General features: G+C 35.7%; 3 protein-coding genes and 2 pseudogenes across 3 annotated transcripts; 4 read left to right on the top strand and 1 right to left on the bottom strand.

Annotated features, from left to right (window-relative positions):
- The first annotated feature begins 2,301 nt into the window (after window positions 1–2,301).
- On the top strand, window positions 2,302–5,761 carry LOC120166642 (two-component response regulator ARR12-like). Its single transcript, XM_039175875.1, has 8 exons — window positions 2,302–2,869; window positions 3,220–3,372; window positions 3,552–3,944; window positions 4,053–4,129; window positions 4,210–5,250; window positions 5,286–5,287; window positions 5,336–5,543; window positions 5,629–5,761. Exons 1-8 carry the CDS (start codon window positions 2,728–2,730, stop codon window positions 5,701–5,703), a joined length of 2,091 nt encoding a protein of 696 aa, XP_039031806.1. The 5' UTR covers window positions 2,302–2,727; the 3' UTR covers window positions 5,704–5,761.
- A 280-nt stretch (window positions 5,762–6,041) lies between these two features.
- LOC120166636 (lysosomal Pro-X carboxypeptidase-like) lies at window positions 6,042–8,879 on the bottom strand. Its single transcript, XM_039175871.1, has 10 exons — window positions 8,465–8,879; window positions 8,037–8,217; window positions 7,748–7,881; window positions 7,543–7,655; window positions 7,255–7,378; window positions 6,991–7,146; window positions 6,714–6,866; window positions 6,534–6,613; window positions 6,368–6,417; window positions 6,042–6,268 (listed from the first exon to the last, which is right to left on the bottom strand). Exons 1-10 carry the CDS (start codon window positions 8,846–8,848, stop codon window positions 6,138–6,140), a joined length of 1,506 nt encoding a protein of 501 aa, XP_039031802.1. The 5' UTR covers window positions 8,849–8,879; the 3' UTR covers window positions 6,042–6,137.
- A 2,299-nt stretch (window positions 8,880–11,178) lies between these two features.
- Window positions 11,179–15,343, top strand: LOC120166639 (trafficking protein particle complex subunit 5-like). Its single transcript, XM_039175874.1, has 9 exons — window positions 11,179–11,258; window positions 12,571–12,645; window positions 12,958–13,046; window positions 13,207–13,270; window positions 13,573–13,650; window positions 13,840–13,916; window positions 14,017–14,083; window positions 14,167–14,274; window positions 15,109–15,343. Exons 2-9 carry the CDS (start codon window positions 12,574–12,576, stop codon window positions 15,136–15,138), a joined length of 585 nt encoding a protein of 194 aa, XP_039031805.1. The 5' UTR covers window positions 11,179–11,258; window positions 12,571–12,573; the 3' UTR covers window positions 15,139–15,343.
- Window positions 15,344–15,821: 478 nt separating this feature from the next.
- On the top strand, window positions 15,822–20,657 carry LOC120166640 (annotated as a pseudogene).
- Window positions 20,658–22,267: 1,610 nt separating this feature from the next.
- Window positions 22,268–24,667, top strand: LOC120166637 (annotated as a pseudogene).
- Window positions 24,668–26,832: the final 2,165 nt, after the last annotated feature.

Raw genomic sequence — 26,832 nt, 5'->3', positions numbered from 1 at the left:
TCTTGGTAGAGGTCCTCTTCTTACTGCGTCGGAATTGCCCCTATTTTTACAAAACAATTTCAAATATTTTACATTTAATATAGCTTTGGTAAAATAAGAAAATTTAGTGACACTTAAAGTCACCCACAGTTATTATTAATAATTTTAAGGTTTAATATTAAATAAGTATTTAAGTTATATTTAAAATTAACTTTTGTTGTTTAGGGAATTTTTAATTAAAACAAATGCTTAACGTATTCTCCATTTCACTTGAGTACCCTGACCTTAATGACAGTTAACTGCCACTGCCACCCCTTCCTCAATCCCATGTCGTAGCTACCTTCCCCTGTTTGCAACGTTGGGGTCACCCCAACCACCACGTATGAACCCGACCCTCATGTATGAACATCAACGAATTGATTTCTAGAATCGATTGGAATTTCGAAATTTTATGTTTGGTATTCAGGGATTTAAGGTTTTTGATCTAAGGATTTCTATATCAATATTGGGCAGAAAGTAAAAGGTTTCGGTTGGCGATAGACCGACCAACAATAGTGGTGAGGTCAGTGAGGAAGGGGGATTAAAATTATATATATTAGGAATTTTAGGGTTTATTTTTGTAATTTTGTAAAGTATAATTATAATTTTTTTTAATTTAAATAAAAATTTTATAAACGTGACATGTATTAGTTAACGACCAAATTTAATGTTAGACACCTAAAAATGTAACATAAAAAACTTTAGACACCTATTTTGAACAAAAATTCTTTAGACACCTATTATCAATTTTGAGTATAATTTAGACACTTATTTTATATTGAACCTAATTTTTATGAAGTTATTAATAGTTGTTGATACATTTTATATTAACAATTATTAATTAATTAAATATTAATTTAATTAGTGTGATTATTGTTGTAATCAGAGATGGATTAAGGGATGGGTGGGGACGGTTTTCTACTAAAAAAAATTCAAATTCTTATATATTTTAGACATATTTTTAATTAAAAATATACTTTTACCCATCTAAATTATAAGTTCATCCCCTTAAAATTTTACAAGTTTGTTTTTTCTCACATAAAATCTTATATACGTCCTTTATTGTAATATCCATAAATTTATAGGTTTGACTATATTTAATTTAATTATTCTTATTTTAAAGATTTAGTAAGTATGAGAATTTAAGGATTGTAATTTCTTTAAAATGTAATATATATTAAATTGTTTCTATAAAATTAACTAATTAATAATAAATGTTGGATTTAGACGATAGTGAATAACTGTAATCAAGGATAGACGTATAATTTATGTATGTGTGAACTTAAGAAATTATATTAAAAATGTTGAGGGGTGTTGAGACATAAAATTTTAGAGGATATGCAATTAGATAATCAATAAAAAATCAAAGAAAAATCTAAAATATAATAGAATTTAAATTTCTAGGGGGTGCGGTCGATCCATTCGTAATTGCAATATGTACAAAGCAAATTATCTCAGTGATTAAGAGATTGTTATTATTTTTGAGATCTTAGGTTCAAACATCGGGCTTGTTTAAATATATAAATATTCATTGTCGAATGATTGGAAATATTTCAAACAAATATTATTTTATATTCACCTCATATTAATAAAAAAAAACTTGCAAACAAGGTAAATTCTAAACAAATCAAAAGGAATTATGCCAGATGTTATAATTAACTTCCCAAAATAATACTAATTAGCATTAAATATTAAATAATTACCATAAATTGTATAGATCTTCATGCTAATATTTCACAATTAAATCATTTAATAATTAGTTTTAAATTTTGAAATACTTAATTTAGCCAAAGATGTGAATGCACATTTAAAAACTATAACAAGGAAAGTGTGCCTTTAAAAGAAGTGTATATTAATTGAAAAATAATTAGAAGACCGTTAAATTTTGTAGAGCTCCCAAAAAAGGTCTACATTGCGTTATTTCTTGACTATCCAGTTCAATTGGTAGAGCACAAGACTCTTAATCTTAGAGTCGTGAGATTGAGTCTCACGGAAGACATTTCATCATTTGGAAGTCTCTTACGGAAGCTGCTCTCAACCTGACGTTGGGGCAGCCAACTATCCTACCTCTCACTTACTCTATTTTTACATATGAAAATAAGGGTTAACTAATTGCGTTATTTCCCCTATTTGTTGAGTATACGGCAGATAAAGGAAGGTCCATCTATGGCAGTTAGTAACGGTTCTAGAGAATTATTTCTTAAAGCGGGTAAAGATATGCCAGAAAAATAATAAAAAAATTATAAATGCGGCAAAAATTTATCAAAAGAATTCGTCAAAAAAGAATAAGTAAAATAAAGAAAAGATGCTCCGTTCTGCTAACAAGAAAAAGCTGAAGACAAATACAGAGTAGACAGAGGAAGGAGTAGAGAATTTGCTTTCAAAGAGGAAAAAATATGTTATTTTTAATATCTGAGGCTTCTTAGTTCTGTTTTTGGCTATCAACGTCATTGTTTCTTTGTACGGCTTTTACTCGCAAAGCTTGTTTCTTTTTTCACGGTTTCAGCTTCCGATTATCTCTCACTTTCGATCTTTGTCTTTTTGCCTTTTTATTTTGCTTTTTAGGGGGTTTGGCTCTCTGGTTCTATTTCCAAGTTAAATAAAAGCAGTGGATTAAATTGAAAGGATCGAAAGCATTGGCTTTCCGATATCCGTTTTCGCTTTGTTTTCTCGTCTGGTTTGTTTCAATTGCTTATTTTATCAGTGACTATGGAGGAGAAGATGGGTGGTTCCAATGTTGAAGATGGCGGCAAAGACCGGTTTCCAATTGGTATGCGTGTTTTAGCCGTTGATGATGATTCTATTTGCCTCAAAGTTTTGGAAAATCTGCTTCGTAAATGCCAATACCATGGTTAGTGGTTCTTTTTCTTTTGATTTCTGTTGAAAGTTTTCTTTGATTATTTTGTCAAAGGTCTTGTTTTGAACTTCAAATTTTTTGATGGATTCTGATAAGTTACGTGTCCGGCTTTCTGGTATTCTGGAGAAGAAAAAAAATCATTGATCCGAAAATTTTTCATTTATTGTTTTCAAAATGTTAAATAAATTGCCTCACATGTGTTTCTATCAGGAAGATTTGTGCCATGCTTTGAAGTATGCGTTTTGATTTGAATCTTTGTGATTGCAGACTTGTAGTATGCAAGGTTTGACTTTTAATAATTGAGCTTCTTTTTTACTATCGTTTATGGTATATTTTTTCTGCAGTTACAACAACAAATCAGGCAATTACGGCCCTCAAAATGTTGAGGGAAAACAGAAACAGATATGACTTGGTTATTAGTGATGTTAATATGCCAGACATGGATGGCTTTAAGCTTCTTGAGCTTGTGGGGCTTGAAATGGACCTACCTGTTATCAGTAAGAATTAACAGCTGAATTTTACTCATTTGTTTGTGGAATGAATGGATTGTGTAATATTTTTGGTGAAGTTTCAGTAGTAATAAGCCTATAATTACTCTGGATCTAAATATGACTGATTTTATTATAATTGTTTCAGAATGATTTACCATATTGTATTTCTGTTGATGAATTTCCAGTGTTGTCAGCTCATAGCGATACCAAGCTCGTAATGAAGGGTATCAGTCATGGTGCTTGTGACTACTTATTGAAGCCTGTTCGCATTGAGGAGCTCAAAAACATATGGCAACACGTTGTGAGAAAAAAGAAACCTGACTCGAAGGATCACAGCAATTCTGCAAATCAAGATAAGGCTCATGGGGGAACCGGTGAAGCTGGTCCGACATCAACGTCCATTTCTGACCAAAAGGTCAATAAGAAACGGAAGGACCAAAGTGAAGATGAGGATGAAGACGATGAAGACAATGGACATGAGAATGAGGACTCTTCCACTCAAAAGAAGCCTCGGGTTGTTTGGTCTGTAGAGCTGCATAGGAAATTTGTTTCAGCTGTCAACCAATTGAGTCTTGATAGTGAGTTTTCCACTGTTGAGATTAGTGTCTTTTGTTCTGAACCAGTGATCCTTATGCCACTGCAATTTTTTTCCTTTTTACCACCTTTTCTCTTTTCTTTAAATGCAGAGGCTGTTCCGAAGAAAATTCTCGACCTTATGAACGTCGAAGGGCTCACAAGGGAAAATGTAGCAAGCCATCTACAGGTAATCTCCTTTCCTGTATGTTGTTTACATTCCGCATTATGATTCCCATATGCTGCTTACTATCTTATGTTGTCTTGCAGAAATATAGACTTTACTTGAAAAGACTCAGCAGTGTTGCAACTCAACAAGCTAACTTGGTTGCTGCATTAGGCAGTAAAGATCCGTCTTACTTGCGCATGAGTTCACTGGATGGCTTTGGGGAGTTTCGCACATTAACCGGACCTGGAAGGCTTTCGAGTGCTTCTCTATCATCTTATCAGCCAGGTGGACTGTTTGGGAGACTGAACTCCTCAGCTTCTTTAAGTCTGCGTGGGGTTTCTTCTGGTGCCGTTCAACCGGGACATTCTCAAATGTTGAACAATTCGATCAATGGTCTTGGAAAGATCCAGCCAGCTGTGTTATCTGCAAACCAGAATCAAAATGGAACTTTGTTTCAGGGGATCCCAACATCGATGAATCTCAACCAGCTGTCACAGAACAACTCCAGTAACCCCTTTGGAGAATTTAATCATGTTAACGATCCTAATGTTTTTGGTGTCGGTATGAACTTCCCCGATGCCAGAGTGACGGTTGTTAGCTCTAGTAATACTGTACCTACCGGCTCAGGCAACCCTTTGTTGTTACATGCAAACACACAACTGAAACATAGTGGTGCATTTGAAAATCAATCGACTCTTGGCGTGACATCTCTGAATCAGGAATCATTTGACATGCATGTTCGTGGTTCTAATTTTATTGATCATGGTAGATGCAGTGAAAACTGGCAAGGTGCGGCTCAATTATCAAGTTTCCCATCAAATTCATTGTCAACGAGTGAAGCTTTCAATCCCGAGCAATTGCCAACTAATGATTTGCAAGGAAGCATTTCTTGGGCAAGCTCTCACCTTAGTAACAGCCATCTTGATCTTACTTCTCTCATGGCGAATTCAGCGAGTTTGGAGGACTCTAGGGGAGACATATCCCATGTTGGTCTAAATAATAACGTAATTCAGAATTTTGACTATACAACAAAGCAACAGTGGGACGATCGGAGACACGATTACAATGGAAATATGAATCATTCATTCTGCAGAGTGGACTCCCTAGTTTCTGCAAGTGGACCTGTGGTGGACCAAAGCTATGTTGCCAACGATAAACTAGATGTTTCTTTGTTCAGTGGTGACGGTGTTTTGTTGTTTCTGCAAGTGGACCTGTGGTGGACCAAAGCTATGTTGCCAACGATAAACTAGATGTTTCTTTGTTCAGTGGTGACGGTGTTTTTGTTGTTCCACACCCCGAGGGTGAGAAATCCACTTTCGACACAAAATTGAGATCCAATGAGGACTTCCTCTTTGAGCAGACTAAGTCACAGAATGGTTTCAGTCAGAATAATTTCGAACCCTTGGAGCATATAATGATGTCCATGATGAAATCGGTAAGAAAAGATGACTTCCATTGCGCCTCCTAATTTCAAACTCTCGGATAAGTTTTTTAAAATGACTGTATTTTCTCTGATGCAGGACCAAAACAACGAGTCCCAAGTGATGGATGGGGAATTTGGATTTGAAGCGTACTCGCTCGGATCATGTATATGAGAAGGTTGATGCCGATTCTAAGATAAACAGTGGGTTGCTGATAGATGAAAATATCCTTTTCGGAATAGTGATGGCTCAGAGAAGATGAATCTACTGCTTCAACCATCTTTTCTTTTAATGTTTGCATCTCAAATTTCTTTTTTCTAACCTTTGGTTTTCATTTCACTTTTTCCCCAAAATCTGAATGGCTTGCAAAGATTCAAAGACAGATAAGGAAAGTTAACATCCAAGTTAGTGTTTTGGTCGAAGACCTGTGGGTTTTGGGCTTGCTTTTTTCAGTTTATTTTATTTATAACAAAGTTTTTTCTAAGATTGAGTTGACATAATTTGATATCAGTATGAGGGGAATAACCAGCAATTAGATGAGAATTTCTGCAAATTAGAGTTCAAGCTTCAAAATATTGATGGATTTCAACTTCTGTTGAATCCTTAATTTAAGCATGCCTGAGATCTAAATAATACTCCTGTAACCATTTCTGGATGATCTCAACTTCTTGCCTCCTCAGTTCCAGAAGCCAGTCAGGATCGTCTTTTGTTGTGGCCCGGAAATCGACATGGTGAGCTCCTAATGCATAACGTTGGTAAACTTTCTTTAAGTTCATAACAGCTGAAAATGTGTCAAGAAAATGTAGGAGGAAAAAATGCTTAATCGTAATTCACATACCTTGTTCTGTGACAAGAGCTATGATACTGGCAGATATATTTCTCAGCACACTGTACATAATTTGAATCATAGATCAGTTCCATTATGATTGAAATTGATGATAATATGGGCTCATGGAAATCGTAATCTAAGAAGCTAATCAAGCATATGGTTTCTAACTACTTACCCTCCTCTGCTCCATGGATCCTGCATACCATTGGAAAATATGATATTGCTACCAAATCTCTTCAGTACTTTCTCAAGTCTCTGCATTCGAAAAGAGGCATTAATAGTTCTAATCGTGTACACTGGTAATACAGACGGCATGTTTCTCAGACACGGTATATCTGAATAAAAATATACTCACTTCGCCACCAAATTCAGTTGTGATCCAATGTTGTCGAGGCAAAACTCCGTATTTCATTTGGCATTGTTCTGCAAACCTTTTATAATCAAAGCCAGTTGGAGGAAACATGCTCTCATTAGAGCAAGTCATTGGCATGACCATCTCTGTGCATGTCTGCAGAAATCATTCAGAGAATTACTTTATACACTGATGTCATCTCAAACATTACTACACAGAAAAGGTAATGGCAAGCTTTGAAATTGGCACATTTTGTATTAGATGCCAAAAAGAAGTTTACCTGCCAGTCCCACCCATGAAGGCCATGAGTGTCAATTTCGTGTTCTACCTCAAAGCAGTTTTCTGTTCGAGAATAATTGTAATATAAGCTTGCTGCTGCAAATGCGCGGCTGAGCTTTGTTGCTCCTGATGGAGATTTATCAATTATCTTGCACATCTACATGTAAAGAATGGTTTAAATGCCGAAAAGAAGAAATTGGTAAGAGATCTTCTAAAATTTTAGAACTTCGAGCTTGATGCAAAACAGCTTATTTACAAGTCTTACTTGCTGCACGGGATAAGCAGGTAATGGCTTCAAGAAATTTGCCTCAGTTGGATAGTTAACCATGGCTGTATAAACGAAAGCAGTCCATAGCCAACCTAGAACAGAAGCTGGTGAATGAAGGCTCCTGAAGAAAGAAATATGATTAATTATAGGGAAGGAAAAAATGTAAAATGCGTAACAAAAATTGCTTCAAAACATATAGCAATGCCAACTTTACACAACAATCTAACGATCTGAATCAAACTTAGCAAGCAAGTTTACTTAATATAATCTCAGTTCATGACTCACTTGCAGGTTCTGAAAGCTTTGCTTAGTTCAGCCAAGCCTTCTTTCTGAGTTGAAATTGCCTCCAGTTCTGCCCAGCTCCCCTTTATCACTTCATAGCAATTCTGGCTCACATCCTGAATTCTCTTTTTAGTTTTAGTTTTGAAGAACACTGAGAAATGTACAGTTCAAGCACAAAGTAATCTCTATGTGAGAACTAGGAATAGACCTTGAAATCCTGGGAAACAGCATCGTAGAAGCTCGACCATGGGATTATCTTATCAAACTGTAATATAGGGGCAGAAGAAGCCAGTGCACCAATTGCTATATGAGGGTATTTAAGCCTAAACCATGCTGCCAGCACTGTGATAAAAAGATGATTTTTTAACCATAATCATAAGAAAATGATAGCAACAATATACCAGTAATAACTAGCAGAAAAGGATGTTCTTGCTAATTACTGCTACCAATATCAGAGCAATAAATTCTTCCTGCATGGGGTTTCTTTTTTAACTTACTTCCTCCATAAGACCCACCAAAGACCACCACTGGGGATGCTTCAGATGACAGGTTCTGCTTCAAGCTCCTTATCAGAACAGCGAAATCAGCCAAGGCTTGCTGTGAAGTTAAGTACCCCAAGGTCTTTGCTGACTCGTATGAGTCTTTCCCAAATGGCATTGACTCCCCATAAAATCTATGCTGCAAATTTCCAAATAGAAACAAACCCAATAACCCATTAATCTTAGGTACAAAAAGAAAGGGAAAAATCATGTTTTGTACGAGATTTGGGTTTCACAATTTGCTTTCGGTATTGGAAAAACGGCCACAGGGTTAGAGCAGAGCAATGCATTTTCTGTGTTCTTAAAACTGTGAGTATTCCCCAAGAACCCATTTTTTTTTCAATTCAGATAAAAGAATTCCGAGAAAGTGATTAAGCAGACGTTACTTCAATGAAGACAATGAGAGCTTTGAACTTGGGAGCAATGTCGAGCATGAACCCAGTGTTAGCAGCAAACCAGTCGATATCCCCTTCATTTCCAGTGTAGACGAAGATAGGAGCCTCTTTATGCCAGTACTGAGTGTTAATTAGGTACTTTTGGTAGAAAATTTTATAGCTCTTGGGCTGGAAAGTGAAATGGTCTAAAGTTTGAGGGAAGTAATGAGTCTTGAATGGAAGATTTGGTTTTGGAGCCTTGGGTTGTTTGGTCAAAGACTGATACGCAGCAGCTCGAGGGAAAAATGTTGGCAATGAATTGGCTGGTGCTGTTACTGTTAGTGTTACATGAAGGGCGATGACGAATAGAAAGAGAAGAGATTGGCAAGGTGACATTGCTGCAGCTGGTTCTTGGCTGCTAACTCCTTTTCACCCAAAAATATAACTTGATGAATTTATGTACAAGGATGGTTATGGCATGGACCATGATCCATAATGTATGCTAGACATTTTTTATTTTTATTTTTGAGTTGTCAGCTACCTACCGACAGCCAACCGAGGCAAACAATGGCAGATTAACCGGTCATTGGAGAAAGTTTCTCTAGTAAATAAACTGATACAGTAGAATATCATTTGATTCCAAGTTTCCAACTCTCTGGCATCGACATTGGTTTCATTCTTTTTTGGGGTAATTTCTGGTCTTCTCAAGTTTAACAAGGTGGCATTCAAAACTAGGTTTAAAAGAAACAAAGATTAATTATGTTAGGTCATCTGTTTCCATGATTCCCCAAACCAAGTTCCTCTCTTGCATGTAGCAATAATAAGAAAAAGCCAAGCACCGGCAAGGTGGTCCCCACAGGATCACTGCCCCCAAGCCCCTAAGAGCTTGTCCCCAGTGAGATTCTAGTCTTACAAAAAAAAACAGAAGCATATTGTTTGTAAGCTAAAAGAATTGATGACAGACTGGTTTTGATTTAAGGGTGCTGCAGTATCTTATTATTAATTTTTGTATAACCACATGTATTCTATCAATTGAGCTAATCCGAATCAGGTACTGCAGAGGTGAAGACGACTCTCTCAACTCGATTTATTCCATTCGCAAACTCCAAGATGTTGTATCTTATTAATAGTGAAATAGATCATTATACATTGTAATTTTTATATATATATCTTGCTACATTAATGGTTTTTGCTTGGGTGGATGAGGTATGGACTTAATTCTGTGCTTTTAAGAGGCTCAACCATATATAGAGGTTAGATGTTCGATGAAATATTATTAAACCACAGAAGAACACAGCATTTAAAGTTAAAACCATAATAGATAGCTTTGATTTTTTTTCCTGAGTTGATGCACCTAAACGGTTGAATTCTAGCTTGCACCTCACCCACCCTATATATTGACTTACAACACTTGTTTAACACAGTTGCACACTCACCTACTCATCATATTCCATTTCTTTCTTATGAAATTGTGATAGTTGGTACACATCATCAATATGGACAACGCACAACAAAAATCTAAGACTGGCCCAAACTAAACCAAAAGTCTGGGCTTATATATAAAGCTTAAGCAGGCCCTTCACAGTCCTTGGCTTAGGTTTTGGGTAAATTATGCGTTTAGTATATAAGCTATCAATTTTGATCTGTTTTAACACCTAAACTTTATCAATTTTTTTGAAGTCTTGCCTAAAGTTTAGTTTTTGTTTCATTTTAGTTTACACCGTTAAAAACTTTAGTTTATGTTTCACTTTAGTACCCCGTTCAAAATTTACCGTTAAGTTTAAAAAAAAGTGAAAGTTTAGGTACTAAACACCTTAAGCTTTTAACGACATGTACTAAAATAAAATGAAAAGTAAACGTTAGATATGCTTTTGAAAAAATTAAAAATTTAGGTACTAGAATGGACCAAAAATGATAGTTTATATACTAAATGTATAGTTTACCCTAGATTATATATGGCACGAGGATGATTTAATAGAGTGGGTATTTGATTGAGTTGAGTCGAATTAAGAAATTTTGAGTTATTTAAATTGATGAGTTGTATTTTATGATTCAAACTTAATTATTTTTTATTTTTTATTTTTTAATTTATTTTTTAAGAAACGAATTCGAAATTATAAGCCACTTAAGTTGTCTTTTAAACAAGGATTTTATTTGTGGCCTAAATAAATGTTGTGAGGTCCAATTGTTTTTAAGTAGCAAAGTCTAGTTGATAATAATTAAAAAAGGCCTAAGATTTTTCCAAGTTAACATTTTATTATAAAGTACATAAATTTTATTATAAAATACACATGATTTCGACTGCTTATGATTATTAAAAATGATAAAGTGATGTTTTATTATAGGATATTACTTTTTGAGTTTCTCGATTATTAATAAGTGTAAAATAATCATCGATTATTTATATATTTTAAATTCGTCATTTTTATTTAAAATATCATGACAATAAGAATTAGATGTTAATCTGCTGACTGTGATATGATAAAATAATATTATAATCTCAAATGATAACACAATTCAAATATTTATAGAATTATATTTTATCATATCTCAAGACTTTAACATTCAATTTAGACTATCGTCAAATAATTATTTTTTAATAATTAATAGATTCAACAAAAAAAATATTTTAACAAAAAAATATTTTATAATTATAGTCTAAGAATAAAATAACATTCTATAGTATTAGTTTACTTTATCCTATGTTTTTATCAGAAATTAGATCTTTCTTTTAGTTGATTTTTTCCATCCCAAGACTTCCTCTTCAGATCGTTGAGAAATCCTAAGACTCGTATGCTGTAATCAGGTAATCCTATAAAACAATTTGTTTATTTTTTCTTTTTGTAAATATGCTTATAATTATTTGAAAATAATCGTCAATTTTCTTTGCAACGTCGTGGAAATTCTTAAGAATATGAAGTTTTCTCCTCATACGAATTTCGGGGTTTTGTTGGAATCCCGGAAAAAAATTACATTTCTTTGCTAGATCGTGATGATGTTAGTTAGATGGGTTGTCTTTAGTTGCGTTATTTACCATTTGATTGGAAAAGACTAATTGGCTTGATCTTGCTCTGGATCAGTGATTTGTGAGTAGTGAAGGTCTGAATTCTAGAATAAAGTTATGTTTTTTTTGGGTTAATTTTACTGGTTTGAAATGATAACTTTGGAGCTCAAAGTGTTGTGTTTTCATCACTGTGAACACAGCCGCTTCACATGAAGTACCGTGTGATTCATCAGTCTCTTTCTCCTTTCTATTCTATGTTTCACTTTCAGTTACCATTAACCCCAAGGCCATGAACTGAGGTAGTATCCTTTGCGGCTTTTCCAGCCAACTTCTTGACTTCATTTAACAAGAGTTGCTTAATTTTCCTGCACTAAATATTCGCCACCACCAACGTTACCCGATCCCGTCATTTTCCCCACAAAGTACATGTGAAAAACCTCTATTCTTTATACATTCTCCCCGAGTGCAGGCAACACAGACACGTTGGAAACTGGAGCCAGTGTCCAATGCATTCTGTAACTGCACCTCATAAACTTTGTTTCCAAGTCTCTAGTCCGGACCAGAACATATGATCTTATACCCAAGCCCTTAAGGCAAATAAGGATTTTCCTAAACAACAGGAGATGCTTGGGCTTTTGTTTTAAGTTTCCAGCTTCTCCTGCAGATAAGACAACCATTTGAGATTTAAAGTTGTTTTCTCTAAGAATAGAAACTGCTAAACCAACTCTCAGGGGATGGTGCAATCGGTGGGGGAGTACTTATTTAGAGATTGTTTTAGGAATGCAGCTTTTGTTTGATTCTTGTGATCTAAGCTATTTGGATTTATTGCAATTAAATTCTTCAATTCTAAGGGAGAGATCTGAGACCGGACTCAACTGCTCTGGCCAAAGGGCTTTTCATAAACAAATGGTCAAGGATCACCAAATCTTTATTGCAGAAGAAAATAAACCCAATCAACTAATTTATCGGAATTAAATTCTTCAATTCCTAAAAATGGAGTTAACTGTGAAGTGCATGCATACTTTCCCTGCGTCTCACATATGTGGTAGCTGATTCATTTTTGTCTGCAGTTTTCTAGCAACCAAACAGAAAACAATTTTTTATTTTCCTGCAGAAAATGATCGGGGCTGGGAAGATAAAGCAATACTCAAACATCCTTGAGAAGCCCCTCAACAAGGGAAAACAAGAGGTTCCCTCTACTTCCTCTGATATGTATCAAAATATGATATGAAGTTTAAACCAGAGACTTGATTTTTCTTTTTCCTTGGTTTAATTATTTAAGCAGTATATTCATATTGTTAGCCATTAAATTAGTTGAAAATTATGACCTAATTACGCAAATTAGTCTCGGAATATTAAAAAAATAAGTCCATTGAGAAAATTATTTAGAAAATAGAAAATTTTACATAAACCAAAACAGGAGTAGGTTTTATTGGGAGTTTTTTTTAATCCATTTTGGAGTAAAAAATTCAAACTGTTGACTGTTGTGCTTCTGGTGCAGGTTAGCTTGAGTGCATTTGCATTCTTGTTTTCTGAGCTTGTTCAGTACAATCAAACACAGGTTGACAACATTGCTGAATTAGAAAGAAGGTATTTTTTTTATGTTTGAGATCAGATAATTTATATAAGATTTCGAAAATTGGCCAAACATCCTTGTTTCACATTAAAGCAAATGCTGGGATGATGCTTAGTTCAGTCAATGATTCTTTAATTGTCAATGAATCTTATATCATTCATGGTAATTGATCAGGCTGGAGGATGCAGGGTATGCAGTTGGGGCTCGAGTTCTTGAACTTTTATGCCATAGGGATAAGGTACAACACATTCATAGACTATACTGAGACTGCTATAGCAACAAGGTTCTCTTTTTATTCTTCAGTAGCATTCTTGAGGTATTACTTGAAAGTTGGCCGTCCACCTTGTTAAAGTAGTCTTGGTTCTTATAATTAATTAGGTGAGAAAATTTTGATGTAATATAAGGACGCTAGCCTAACTTACCTTAGTTTGCATGGTGCTGATAATTCAATTAAGTTTGCTTTTATATTTTATTTCTCGGTTTAGCAATGTGTTTCCATACATATGTGCTTATATGTGCATATTCCCTTTTATGCCCCAGGGAAACAGAAGGGAGACGCGATTGTTGGGTATTTTATCTTTTGTGCACAGCACTGTTTGGAAGGTGTTATTTGGAAAGGTAACAATCTCGTCTACCGGTAATTGATAATTTGATGATATTTTCATGCAGAATTTGTTAAGTCTCCTAGAAGTTTATAGGCGTGATAAACCTAGCTGGCTAACATGTTTGGCATGTGCTTAAAATCAGTTTAGTCTCAAGTTTAGTGCTTGTCTTACCGCTTACCAGCTCTTTTTTGTACTATGTTAGGTGGCTGATTCACTTGAAAAGGGCACTGAACATGAAGATGAATACATGATCAGTGAAAAGGACCTCCTTGTCAACAAGTTATGCACTTTTCATCACTCATCTCTTGTAATGCAATTGTTTCTACCAACTTGACCTCTTGTTCTATATTAATAACCAACTGTTTTGTTTGCGTTGTAGGTTTATTTCAGTTCCAAAAGACATGGGGACATTTAATTGTGGGGCATTTGTTGCTGGAATAGTGAGGGTAAGTGCTGCATTCATTTTGTGTATAAAATGACTAATTGTCTGGTGGAAGTTCTCATAGGATTTTCTTGTTGGTTTTTGAAGGGTGTTTTGGATGGGGCAGGATTTCCAGCAGTAGTAACAGCACATTTTGTACCCATGGAGGGGCTGCAAAGACCTCGGACAACTATTTTGATAAAGTTTGCTGAAGAGGTAAGGACTACTTTTATGCTCTTGCATCTGATACTCCTTCATTACTTGAAGTCTGGTTTTCCCAAGTGTAGTTTGGATGCTTGGTTTTATGTTTATGGTTTATGTTACTTGGTTTTATGTTTATGGTTTATGTTACTTGGTTTGAAGTGTACTTCTTAATTTGTTTAGGACCGGTGGTTTATTCAAAATTTTAAATCTCAATGGGATCAAAATACCAGCTTACCCAAAGATTAATATGAAAATACGGGTGAAGGGTAAATAAGCACTAAGAGAGTTACTTAAGATATGAGTAAGAAAAAAAATGAAGAAATCTAGGCAGATAACACAGGGCTTGGTTTCCAACACTTCAACAAGATACAATATATTTCTGTCCATGTTTTCTTAATAAAATACAGCCAGTTATGCGTGCGTTCTTTTCCTTTGAATAACTTGTGGAACTGCTGCTGTCCATTTCCCCAGTAATCTACTTCAATTCCTATCATCATCATCATAGCCAGTTATGCATGCGTCCTTTTTGTTTCCCCTGCTATATTTGAAGAAGGATATGTTGCCTGGACACAAAGGCGACTGGTACAGGATATGGTTGTTGGACATGAATACTTTATAGAAAATGAAGAGTCAGAACAACATAAGAAAAAGGAATCCAATGTGCAACATGTAGCTATTAGTTTCCATCAGAATATGTTATTTACTGCTTGTTTTGCATAACGTTCTATTGTTGTCTGCGTCATAAAAAGGAACCCAATGTGCAACATTGGCAAGGGTTCTTATTTATATTGATGTATATACTGGATATAAAGATTAATCCTGCTCCTTTATTTCTGCTTTAACTAGGTTTTGCAAAGAGAAGCGAGGTTAGGTTGATTCTCGTGCCTGGGGCTATCTCAAATCACGTCTGCGACACTAGGATGTGAAGAGTGAAGTTCAGCTGCTTCCTTAATCTAACGAGGATTAGCCGCTGGTGATGGTTTGTGTATTAATTTTGAACGGCACAGTGATTGCAAAAGATTCCTGCAAGCAATGTACAAGTAAAATGTCATCATTAGCATATGGATTATTACGGATGAGAATACGTGTTTGTTTGTTACAGTGGAACTTTTTTATTGATGATTTCTGAATAATGAAATTGTTTTCTTGGAAAGTTGATTCCAAATCATCTTTTGTATTTTTTTCCAAGAAAATTTGTCGTGAGTGATATGAAAGTGTCAAAAGTAAAGCTGCAATAAATGAAAAGGAAGACAAAGCCAGTGCTTGCTGTATATACGTACAATTCACCGGAAAAATAATTGATTTTTATATTTAGTATTGCTATTTGCTACGAAGGCATAATAACAGTAGCAGGCGATGAAAAGGTGGAAGAGGAAAAATTCAGGCCGAATATAAGTTTGATAAACATTTATATTCGAAATGGAAGTATTGCTTTCATAGCTCAGTTGGTTAGAGCACCCGTTTTGTAAGCCGGTGCTCCTGGGTTGGGCCGTGGCAACAATCGAGATTTGCGCTTCTAATTTTCTCCGTTTTAATGATTTCAGACCCGAAAAACCCTAGAGTCAGAAAAGATTGTATATTTGTTCCTCACTTTGCATCCCTCCGCCACCCAGCCAGATTAGCCTTCAATTTCTCAATTCTCAGGTCAGCGCCCCCTCCCCCGTTTTTCGGGTTTTGTTCTTTTTCTGTAACTTTTAGTTTTATATTAGCTGAAATATCCGATTGTTTGACTTTGCCTCTTTCTCTTTTGCTACCTGGAAGCAGAACCTCCGATCCCATCTTCAGCTTAAAAAAATGTCAGGGTAAGTGACAACTCTGTCAACATTCAAGGCCATTTTTAGTTGAATATCCCATGGTTGTTTCCATGAAATTCGTTCCTGTTGTTTGTTTTGTTTTATTATCTCTGTATGGATTCAATTTGCTTGAATTTTCTCGCAGTAGACTTTGGGTTTTGTCTGCTTTTGTGTGGGATAAAGTGCCGTGGTATCCATTGTATCCTAATTTGGATCGCACTGTGTTCTTTTAGATAATTTACCTACTTGTTTGTTAGTAATACAAAAGTATCTTGAGATCTTACTGGGTGTTTGTTTTTGCATCGGTAGGAATGCGAGATAGTTTTTCCAATTGTCCCATCTTGAGATTGAGTCTTATTGAGATTCCATTTTGTTCGAACTCATAAATTTAACCACCAACTTTCATTTCTTAGAATGATTGCTTCGTCTGCCTCTATTTATGCCGTGCTATTGCCTATGGCTTTTGCAGAGAAGAAGTTGCAGCTGCCCAACCTGAGGCACCAGCTGCTCGTGGTGAGCCAATGGACATCAACACTGCCTTGCCTCTTGTGGTGAGGAAGTCACAAGCTAACGGTGGACTTGCTCGCGGCTTACATGAAGCTGCCATGGCAATTGAGAAGCACAACGCTCATCTTTGAATTCTAGCAGATGACTGTGATCAACCTGATTATGTTAAGCTGGTCAAGGCACTCTGCGCTGTCCATAATGTTAAAGTGCTATGTGCACCTAGTTCAAAAACACTTGGCGAGTGGGCTGGTGTGAGTAATATTTCATTACTTGTTTATGTTTTTTTTATTATTTCCTTGCATTTGCTGGCATGCTGAGAATACCATCTGGTGCTATAAGCTTATTCCTTGTTAGTTTTAGAAATCTCCTAATGCATTTTTTTGTTTCCTGTGATACTGTCTTCTTAACCTCTGAACCTGTGTTTGTATGAATAACAAGTAATGTGTCATGATCATGAGAGAGATAGAAATCGGAGAAGACGGAGGAGAATTAGGGAAATTGGAAATAGGGTTAGGGATTTCAATTAAAGAGAGGTTAGGGATTTTAATTAAGGGGAGGGGTACTGCCAGCGGTGAAGGAAGTCACGCCAACAGCACCCAACAGCACCAGCAAGGAATCTAACTGTTAGAGACAGTTGTATTGCTAGCTGTAAATGGTTGGTACAATGTAAATATATAAGCAATGATCTAGGTAGGGCTAAAGGCATGAAATGAATGAATGAAAACTTCTTTATGTAATCTCTCTTATTTCTTCTTCGATATTTCTTCTCTACTAAATCCAGTCCATAACAATTGGTAATCAGAGCCATCATTTCCTGGCAGCTTGAAGCAAAAAAATCAAGGCATGGCAGCCTCCATTAATCTTTCTTCGATTCAGAGGCAGCTTGACGATCTCACGAAGTTGATAAAGCTTACAACGGCTAAATCAACCCCTCCTAAATGGTGGCAGAAGCAGGACAGTTGGTTGAGTATGTTGGAATCAAAAATGGCGTCGCAGCAGAGAGATGTGGAGCACATGTTACAGATTCTGACTGGTAAAAAGTGTGAGCAAAAACATGATGATTCTCAGGTGTTCGATAAATTGCCAACATCAAAGCCATCAATTTGTTAGGCTGAGAACATCACTGCTTTTGGGGATGATATTGTGATTGTGGCGACATGCCGCACTCCAATTTGCAAGTCAAAGCGTGGAGGCTTTAAGGATACACCTGCAGATGATTTGCTTGCCCCTGTTTTGAAGGCTTTGATTGATAGAACAAAGGTGAACCCAAGTGAAGTGGGGGATATTGTTGTCGGTTCAGTGTTGGCTCGTGCTACACTCAGAGCAACACAGTTTAGGATGGCAGCATTTTATGTCGGGTTCCCCGATACAGTGCCTATTAGAACTGTCAACAGACAATGTTCATCGGGCCTACAAGCAGCTGTCGATGTTGCTGCTTCCATAAAAGAAGGATTTTATGATATCGGCATTGGTGCTGGATTGGAGAGCATGACAACGGATGGTTTAGTTTCTGGGTCAGAGGAAGTTAACCCAAAGACGGATAGCTTTGCCCAAGCCCGGGATTGTCTTCTTCCTATGGGTATTACTTCTGAAAAGGTTGCACAACGCTATGGTATCATACGGCAAGAGCAAGACCAGGCCGCTGTTGAATCACATCGGCGGGCAGCTGCTGCAACAGCATCTGGTAAATTCAAAGAAGAAACTATTCCTGTAGCCACAAAGATTGTGAATCTTAAAACTGGAGAAGAGAAGGCAGTCTTAATTTCAGAGGACGATGGTATCCGCCCTGATACAAACATGGCAGGTTTAGCCAAATTGAAGCCTGCATTTAAGAATGATGGAACCAAAACTGCTGGAAATGATAGCCAAGTGAGTGAAGGTGCAGATAGGTGTAAGTTCAATCCTGTCAAAATTGGGAGGGATAAACTTGTAGAAGATGATGACCCTTACAATTTTAGATTATTGCTAATGGGAATCAATCTTAAAGATGTGCGAGTAGAGGTCGAGAAGATAATTGGAAAGGGCAGTGGTTTTGTTGCTGTGGAGATTCCATACTATCTTGATGAAGCCACAGGATGGGGTTTGGAAGTCTCTGAGCTTAAGAAACAACTTGTAACATCCAGGTCCAAGGGCAGCACCGTTAGGGCCTTGGTTGTAATAAATCCAGGCAAACCAACATGACAGGTTCTTGCTGAGAAAAATCAGAAGGCAATCAAAGTTGTTGAAGCTGAGAAAAAGGCAGCAGATGCATACTACTGCCAACGTCTCCTCATTGCTAAACATCCGAAAATATTGAAAATGCATTCCATTTGCTCTCATGCCCTGAAATTGGAGTTTGTTCCTGATTGGATTGCTATTGTAGGAAGTGTTTATATTGGTCTTGAATTCAGTGATGTATACACTGCACTTGGCAGTGAGGTCACATTTATTGAAGCTCTAGATCAGCTTATGCCTGGATTTGATCCTGAGATTGGTAAGTTGGCCCAAAGGGTGCTGATCAACCCTAGGAAAATTGATTATCATACAGGAGTGTTTGCAACGAATATCACCCCTGCAAAGGATGGGAAACCAGTGACTATTGAGCTTATTGATGCCAAGACTAAAGAACCCAAAGACACATTGGAGATAGATGCAACCTTAATTGCAACCGGAAGGGCTCCATTTACTAATGGTCTCGGGTTGAAGAATCTTAATGTAGTAACACAAAGGGGTTTCATTCATGTTGATGAGAGAATGCGAGTAAATGATGCAAGTGGCAATCAGGTTCCTCACTTGTATTGCATCGGTGATGCAAACGGGAAAATGATGCTTGTTCATGCAGCAAGTGCACAAGGATCATTTCGAGGGAAGGAGAATGTCATAACTACATGGGAAGTCAACAAAGAAAGCAGTAGGAATCAGTTACTAAAACAACTTTTGAATCTGAAAATTTTTCAGAAGACTCAAGTAAGGCTGAAATTTTTTGCTAAAATAAAATTGACAGACAAAGGTATTAAGACAGAGGACAGAATTTACCTGAAGTTTCGGTCTTACCATCAAACCTCACTTGCTCTTCGAAAAGGATTAAGGCTGGCAGCAAGGGTCTATGGTACTGCTATCTATAGTTTTTGGTGGAGGTGTTTGGCAACTTGAGTTTTTTGGATGAAGGTGTATTTAACCTCAAGAAGCACAATCAGGCTATCACTCAATTGTTGCTGCAGTGGATGAACTTACGGTTGGAAAACGTCATTGGGGTAAACTATATTGTGCTTAAGGCACAATTGTTAGGTTTTGATCCTTGGGGACAAGGATCCTTTCATGAAGGGGGTATTGTCATGATCATGAGAGAGATAGAAATCGGAGAAGACGAAGGAGAATTAAGGAAATTGGAAATAGGGTTAGGGATTTCAATTAAAGGGAGGTTAGGGATTTTAATTAAGGGGAGGGGTACTGTCAGCAGTGAAGGAAGTCACGCCAACAGCACCAGCAAGGAATGTAACTGTTAGAGACAGCTGTAAATGGTTGGTACAATGTAAATATACAAGCAATGATCTAGGTAGGGCTAAAGGCATGAAATGAATGAATGAAAACTTCTTTCTGTAATCTCTCTTATTTCTTCTTCTAAAACCTATTTCTTCTTCGATATTTCTTCTCTACTAAATCCAGTCCATAACATAATGACATGAATTATTTTTCACCTACGTACCCCTTTGACTATGTAATGTGTTCCGTAGTGAATATCACTGCTTATTACGCCACCTAACTGACTGATTGAGATGCTAATTGTACTTCACCTCTTCATGCAGTTGTGTAAGATCGATTCTGAAGGGAAAGCACGAAAGGTGGTTGGTTGCTCGTGTGTGGTTGTGAAGGTATGGGCACATTGCATTAAAGTACATTGTCACATGAATGTATTTGTTTCATCGATCCATTTGGGTTTTTTTCATCTTATATTTGCTGGGTTATGTCTAGAAAAATTTATCAATGCATGCTCTGTATTTATAATCCTCTTTCTTTCTTTTTTCTTCTATTTACTGTAGGATTACGGTGAACAACATGAGGCTGTCGAAGTTGTTCAACAGCACAAGGATTAACTGAAATGGATGGTTTCAGGATAGAATTAGAGTTTTTATTTGGTAATTCATGATATATGCTTGAGCTACCTTGTTTTCTGAAAGCAAAACTGGTTGGTGTTTCTTATGTATGCGACCTTTTTCCTTTTAAATTATTGGCAAACCATTTCGATATCCGACAATTTTAATATGTTCTTTTCACCTCTATCATATTGTACGTACCAATAATCTTTTTGATATAACCATTAGTATTCGATATATTGGCCGATTAGTTCAGATTGGACATTACAGAGTTCTATTATAGGGGTGGTCAGATTGGACATTAGAGAGTTATATTATAGGGGTGGTTCATGTCGTCAAGCTTTGAACCTGCCTTTATGAGTTTCTTTTGATGCTTTAACGGGGATTGTAAGGGCAACGAGTAAATGACAATTTCAACATATGTTGAGGTCTTAAAAAGATTTTATGTGCTTTTGAGAGGCATGATTGGATTAGCAAAGTGGGTGAGTAGGCTCTTTTACCAATACCACGGTGTGCTGTTGTGGTCCACGGTCATCATTCAGGCCATCTGCTCACCGACCCTTAGTTTGTGGCTTATATCATAAGCTGATCCTACACCAGACACCCAACATGGTTTTCCAACCACAACTATGAATTCAATTATCAATGCTCCAGCTAATTCTTCCATGGCTAAAAGCCAAAGCTACTCCTTTCATTTAGCAATTCCCATCATGTTCCACGTGGCAGATAAGACTCTTAGCTAGCATACACTATTAGATGTAATTGGATAAGTATTGAAAATCATATGCTCTCTTACCACTATTTAGCCCTCATAATTCACCACAAATCTTTAAGCAACAATTCTGGAGAAGGTTCAAAAGTATCAGCAAACCAACATGACTTGTCCACCAATATTTGTAACTGAAAATGGACATCTTTTCAGCAAATCCAATTTGGCCTTACCCTTGTATAGTCATATATATCATGTTTGAGTTCTGTACCATTAATAACCAGCTTGAACTTCATCTTTCTAATGAATTAATAACACCATGAAGTAAAGTCACTGTAAAACAGTTCAGGAACAAGAAATTAATTAAAAAATACCAATAATTTCTTTCATTTTGGCTTTTTTAAACTCTACAGGGTGACAACAAACTCGAGGCTAACTAATGCGTGGTCGGAAGAAAATGATCAGAACCATCTCCTTCAAACTTGGCAAAATCTGAACCACTTAAAAAAAACCAAACTTTCTTCGTCTCTCTATACTTGTTAAGTATATTATATCATAATTCATTTTTAATTTTTTTTTTGATAAAATAATTATTTTAACTTTTATTAGTACTAGTTTTTTAACATAACTCTCAATGTTTCATTTTTAGATAAAATATTTTTTAGTAAAATTATTAATTAACTAACAATATACATTTGTTATTGACATAATAACTCTGTATTAATTGCTTACGTAATATATGACATGTTTTTGCTAATAAGACATATACTAAGTTATTAATTTAGAATATGTGAAAATATCATGTATAATTGTCGACTAATCTAGTTAATTAACGATTTTCAATTAGTAGAATGGTAAATTTTAACCTTACACTTATTTTTCAAATCTATAACATGAACCAACACCAGACACTCGTTGCCTCACCTTTCACCCTACTCAGCACGCTTAGTTTCTTTGTTGTCTGCCGTTGGAGTGGGCAAACCCAAGAAAAAAAGTAGGTTTTCTTTGTTGGGTAAGTAAGCTTTTCTTTCATCATGGCAGGGACTGGAGTGTTTGCAGAAGTATTGGATGGAGATGTTTACAGATATTATGCTGATGGAGAATGGAAGAAGTCTTCTTCTGGAAAAAGTGTTGCAATTATCAACCCAATGACCAGGAAAACCCAGTACAAGGTTCAAGGTTGAACCAGCTAAAACCACTGTATTTTGCTATATATAGGCATGCTTCTGTTTTGTGTTACTTAATTGTGGTGGTGAAACAGCTTGTACACAAGAAGAGGTGAACAAAGTCATGGAATCATCGAAAACAGCACAAAAATCATGGGCTAAAACACCACTCTGGAAGAGAGCTGAGCTACTTCATAAAGCTGCTGCCATCCTAAAGGAGCATAAAGCACCAATTGCTGAATGCCTGATTAAAGAAATCGCAAAACCAGCCAAAGATGCCATTACTGAGGTGCATAATGATCCGCTCTAACTTATTTCCTATGCGATTTTCTTTTTCAACAGTAATTAAGAAAACTAGTTTTGAAATGATTCCATCAAGGTTGTGAGGTCTGGGGATCTGGTTTCTTACACTGCTGAAGAAGGGGTAAGGATTCTTGGTGAAGGGAAATTCTTGGTATCTGATAGTTTTCCTGGAAACCAGAGGACCAAATATTGCCTCACCTCCAAGGTACTGTTTTGTTTAGTATTGGAATTGCATTAAATTATGGTATTGATTCATTCATTGCTTCGGCAAATGGAAAAAACTGCATATCTTTTATGTATACAGATTCCACTTGGAGTGATTCTAGCCATTCCACCATTCAATTATCCAGTCAATCTTGCTGTTTCCAAAATTGCACCAGCATTGATTGCTGGAAATTCCCTTGTTCTCAAGCCACCAACACAGGTTTTTTTTTTTTCTTCCTCTTTGCATACATAATTGGATAAGATTGGGTCTTAAAATGAGTTCTAGAAACAAAAATCTAAAATCTGTCATGTAATCTTCTTACAGGGTGCTGTCTCTGCTCTTCACATGGTACACTGCTTTCATTTGGCCGGTTTTCCCAAAGGGCTCATTAGCTGTGTGACGGGGAAAGGCTCTGAAATCGGCGACTTCCTCACCATGCATCCTGGGTGAACTGTATAAGGTAGTTCCAGGTCATATTGGACGCACTAATTAGCTATAGTTTTACTATATGGCTAGCATCCATGTATAATTTGGATTCTCTCTTTCATTATAGTTTCACTGGCGGAGACACCGGCATCGCGATCTCGAAGAAGGCGGGAATGATCCCTCTTCAGATGGAACTGGGAGGAAAAGATGCATGTATCGTGCTCGAGGACGCGGATTTGGATTTGGTTGCTGCTAACATAATAAAAGGAGGATTCTCTTACAGGTAGCAACATTAGCTGTTTTCACTTGTACTGGGCATTAACATGGCATCAGGTGTAAAATCTTTTGCTTGTACAACTACCACAGTGGGCAAAGATGCACGGCTGTTAAGGTCGTCTTGGTGATGGAATCGGTTGCTGATTTTCTGGTGGAGAAGGTTAAGGAAAAGGTGGCGAAATTAACGGTGGGAGCACCGGAGGACGACTGCGACATCACTCCAGTGGTGTCGGAGTCGTCGGCGAATTTCATCGAAGGACTGGTGAAGGATGCCAAAGAGAAAGGAGCTACATTTTGTCAGGAGTACAAGAGGGATGGAAATCTCATATGGCCTTTGTTGTTAGACAATGTTCGACCCGATATGAGGATTGCATGGGAAGAACCATTCGGACCGGTTTTACCGGTTATAAGGATCAACTCCATCGAGGAAGGTATCCACCACTGCAATGCTAGCAACTTCGGACTCCAGGTATTTTACATGCAAAAAGAACCATCTCTGTTTCTTCCATTACAGTAGCTTAAACAATGCATACAACAATGCAGGGATGTGTGTTCACCAAGGATGTGAATAAAGCAATACTGATAAGTGATGCAATGGAGACGGGGACGGTTCAGATCAATTCTGCACCAGCTCGTGGACCAGATCATTTCCCATTTCAGGTAAGCAAAACTTACGACAACAAAAATCCCAGATTTGGATTACTTTGATCAGCATTGTAAAATTTTGAGCAAAATGGTTTGCTGACAGGGTTTGAGAGACAGTGGAATCGGGTCACAGGGGGTTACCAACAGCATTAACATGATGACAAAGATCAAGAGCACTGTCATCAACCTACCAACCCCATCTTATACCATGGGTTAGTTAGGCAACCCATGAATATCAGAATAATGAATAATTTAGACACTGTAACTTTTATCTTATGGGAAATTATGTATTTTAATACCCACTCAAACGGGTTGGTTTAAGTGGTAAACAACTCAATATCTCTTAAACAGGTTTTGAATTTGAATTGTAAAAAATCTCGAGTAAAGACTCACCCGCCAAAATCATGTATGCGATGCGAGTTAATTCAGATTAATCGGTACAAAATTTTAAAACTAGGAATACAACAAAAATAACCACCATAATTTAGTGTTTCATATATGCTTAACCACCCAATTAATCTTTTTTTCCCTAATTGATGGAATATTGAATATTGATGGGAACATAAAAGGACTCCATTGATTTGCCATAAAATTCTTGTTTTGAATGATTGACTGAACGTAAATGGAATTCGAATTCTCTTTTTCAAGTTTGAAAATTTCCATTTTCCACTCGTCATTGTCTGTGCTGCATACCTTGTTGATTACAGGTCTGATTTTCGTAATTAATTAATGAAGTAAAAATCTAGAGATAAGTAAATTTCAAATTTTAAAAAAAATTAAAAATGAAATTTACATTATCCCTGATAGGGATGGCAATCTAAAATCCAATCTCACGGTTCAGTTCCGATCCGATCCGACACGATTTGATATGGTTATATTTAAAAAAAAAATCAGGTTTGGATTAGATTTTTAAGAGATGAGATCAGGTCGGGTCGAATTCGGGTGGAAGGTGAAAAAAACTTTGACATGAGGATAAAAATGTAATTTCTTCTAAAAATTTGTTTTTATTTTAATTAAATCTTTATTTTATGCCGGGTAGGGTTTATACTCTAAAAATTCAGGTCAGATTGGAGTCGGACGGAGGAAATATATTTTTTGGGTCGGATCGAATGAAGGATATATAATTTTCTAGTCGGGTCGAGTGGGGGATACATATTTTCAGACCAGGTCAATTGATCAAACACCCGATCCGTTATCATCCTAAACCCAGCATATGGTGAAAGTGTTTCTTTCTTTAAATTTTGTTTTTTTTAATGTATGTATCTTTAATTTTAAAAGTTTATGATAATTTAGATTATGAAATATTTAAATATATTTGATCTTATACTCTTAATATTAATTCGATTAAATAATTAATTAATTAGTCATAAATATACATATAAATATTTGTGTGAGCTAAACTTTGGACACACAATCAATTAATGCAAAGCTAGCATAATCAAATAAGGCAGTAAAAGAGATTTCTTGCACATGGATACCACATGCATGGTCCAATTAATGATCCAATTAATGAAGGGGAAAATTTAATTGTTGCCAAGTTTATTAGTAATTGGAAAACATCTAAAATGTATTTTTATTAATGCACAATCATAATAATGACTTATATTTAAATAAGTTAATTATTTTTTAATAATCTATTATTATTATAATATAATATTTGTTCAGAATTTTCTTAATCAATTGACAATGCATACACCCTACAAACGCAGTTGCTTGAACCCAAGAGTTCTAAGAAGAAAAAAATCTCATTTTATCACTAAAACCACTTGATGGGTTCAAATGAGTTAATTGTTAAAATTAAATTATTATAAATAAGTATATCAAATATGAATCACATTAATATTTCATATTAAAATAACATAAAAATTAAAAATGAAATTATATGAAAAATAGCATTAAAATAACACAATTAAAGGTGTCAAAATACACGTACAACTAACTCTTAATATTTAAAAGTTAATAGAGACCGTAAGGGTGATCGACCGTTTAATATTATATGATTAAGAGTACTTAAAACAATATATTAATTTATAATCACGCGAGCTTAATAAAAAATAATAAAAACACATTGAATTTAATACATAAAATGATAAAAATATCAAGAATAAGATATAAACATTTTTTCTTCTTCTGTAAATTGAATAATTTTTTTTGAAAAAATATTGAAAATATAATATGAATTAAGATATAATATACACGAATACAAAAATTTATTTTCAACATATAAAATAGAATATTGTAACATAAAACATATAATATCTTAACCGCACAAAAGTAATACGAATACAATATATGATATAGGAAACATGAATAAAGTATAAATATCATAACATAAAATATAAATATTTTTTTAAAATTTTCATGTAAATCTCAATTGAGTTTTAGGTATGCACTGACCCTTGACTGTGAAATCACCCTGACCTAAACTTTTTTATACAAAATATATATATATTAGTACATGACTTAA

This window comes from Hibiscus syriacus, unplaced genomic scaffold (assembly GCF_006381635.1).
Source record: "Hibiscus syriacus cultivar Baekdansim isolate YM2019G1 unplaced genomic scaffold, ASM638163v2 tig00111641_pilon, whole genome shotgun sequence".
NCBI lineage: Eukaryota > Viridiplantae > Streptophyta > Magnoliopsida > Malvales > Malvaceae > Hibiscus > Hibiscus syriacus.
The sequence above is the reverse complement of the archived record's forward strand: the minus strand, read 5'-3'. Positions and strand labels throughout refer to the sequence as shown.

What these genes read in the sequence shown, in the direction of transcription:
- LOC120166642 (XM_039175875.1), top strand. Translation starts at nt 2,728, where the DNA reads ATGGAGGAGAAGATGGGTGGTTCCAATGTTGAAGATGGCGGCAAAGAC. An exon ending in TCGTAAATGCCAATACCATG is followed by an intron (nt 2,870 to 3,219) that starts GTTAGTGGTTCT and finishes TTTTTTCTGCAG; the next exon opens with TTACAACAACAAATCAGGCA. An exon ending in ATGTAGCAAGCCATCTACAG is followed by an intron (nt 4,130 to 4,209) that starts GTAATCTCCTTT and finishes GTTGTCTTGCAG; the next exon opens with AAATATAGACTTTACTTGAA.
- LOC120166639 (XM_039175874.1), top strand. Translation starts at nt 12,574, where the DNA reads ATGATCGGGGCTGGGAAGATAAAGCAATACTCAAACATCCTTGAGAAG. An exon ending in TTTTATGCCATAGGGATAAG is followed by an intron (nt 13,271 to 13,572) that starts GTACAACACATT and finishes TTTATGCCCCAG; the next exon opens with GGAAACAGAAGGGAGACGCG. An exon ending in TTGTTGCTGGAATAGTGAGG is followed by an intron (nt 14,084 to 14,166) that starts GTAAGTGCTGCA and finishes TGGTTTTTGAAG; the next exon opens with GGTGTTTTGGATGGGGCAGG.
- LOC120166636 (XM_039175871.1), bottom strand. Translation starts at nt 8,848, where the DNA reads ATGTCACCTTGCCAATCTCTTCTCTTTCTATTCGTCATCGCCCTTCAT. An exon ending in CTGTTTCCCAGGATTTCAAG is followed by an intron (nt 7,656 to 7,747) that starts GTCTATTCCTAG and finishes AAGAGAATTCAG; the next exon opens with GATGTGAGCCAGAATTGCTA. An exon ending in GATCCATGGAGCAGAGGAGG is followed by an intron (nt 6,418 to 6,533) that starts GTAAGTAGTTAG and finishes AATTATGTACAG; the next exon opens with TGTGCTGAGAAATATATCTG.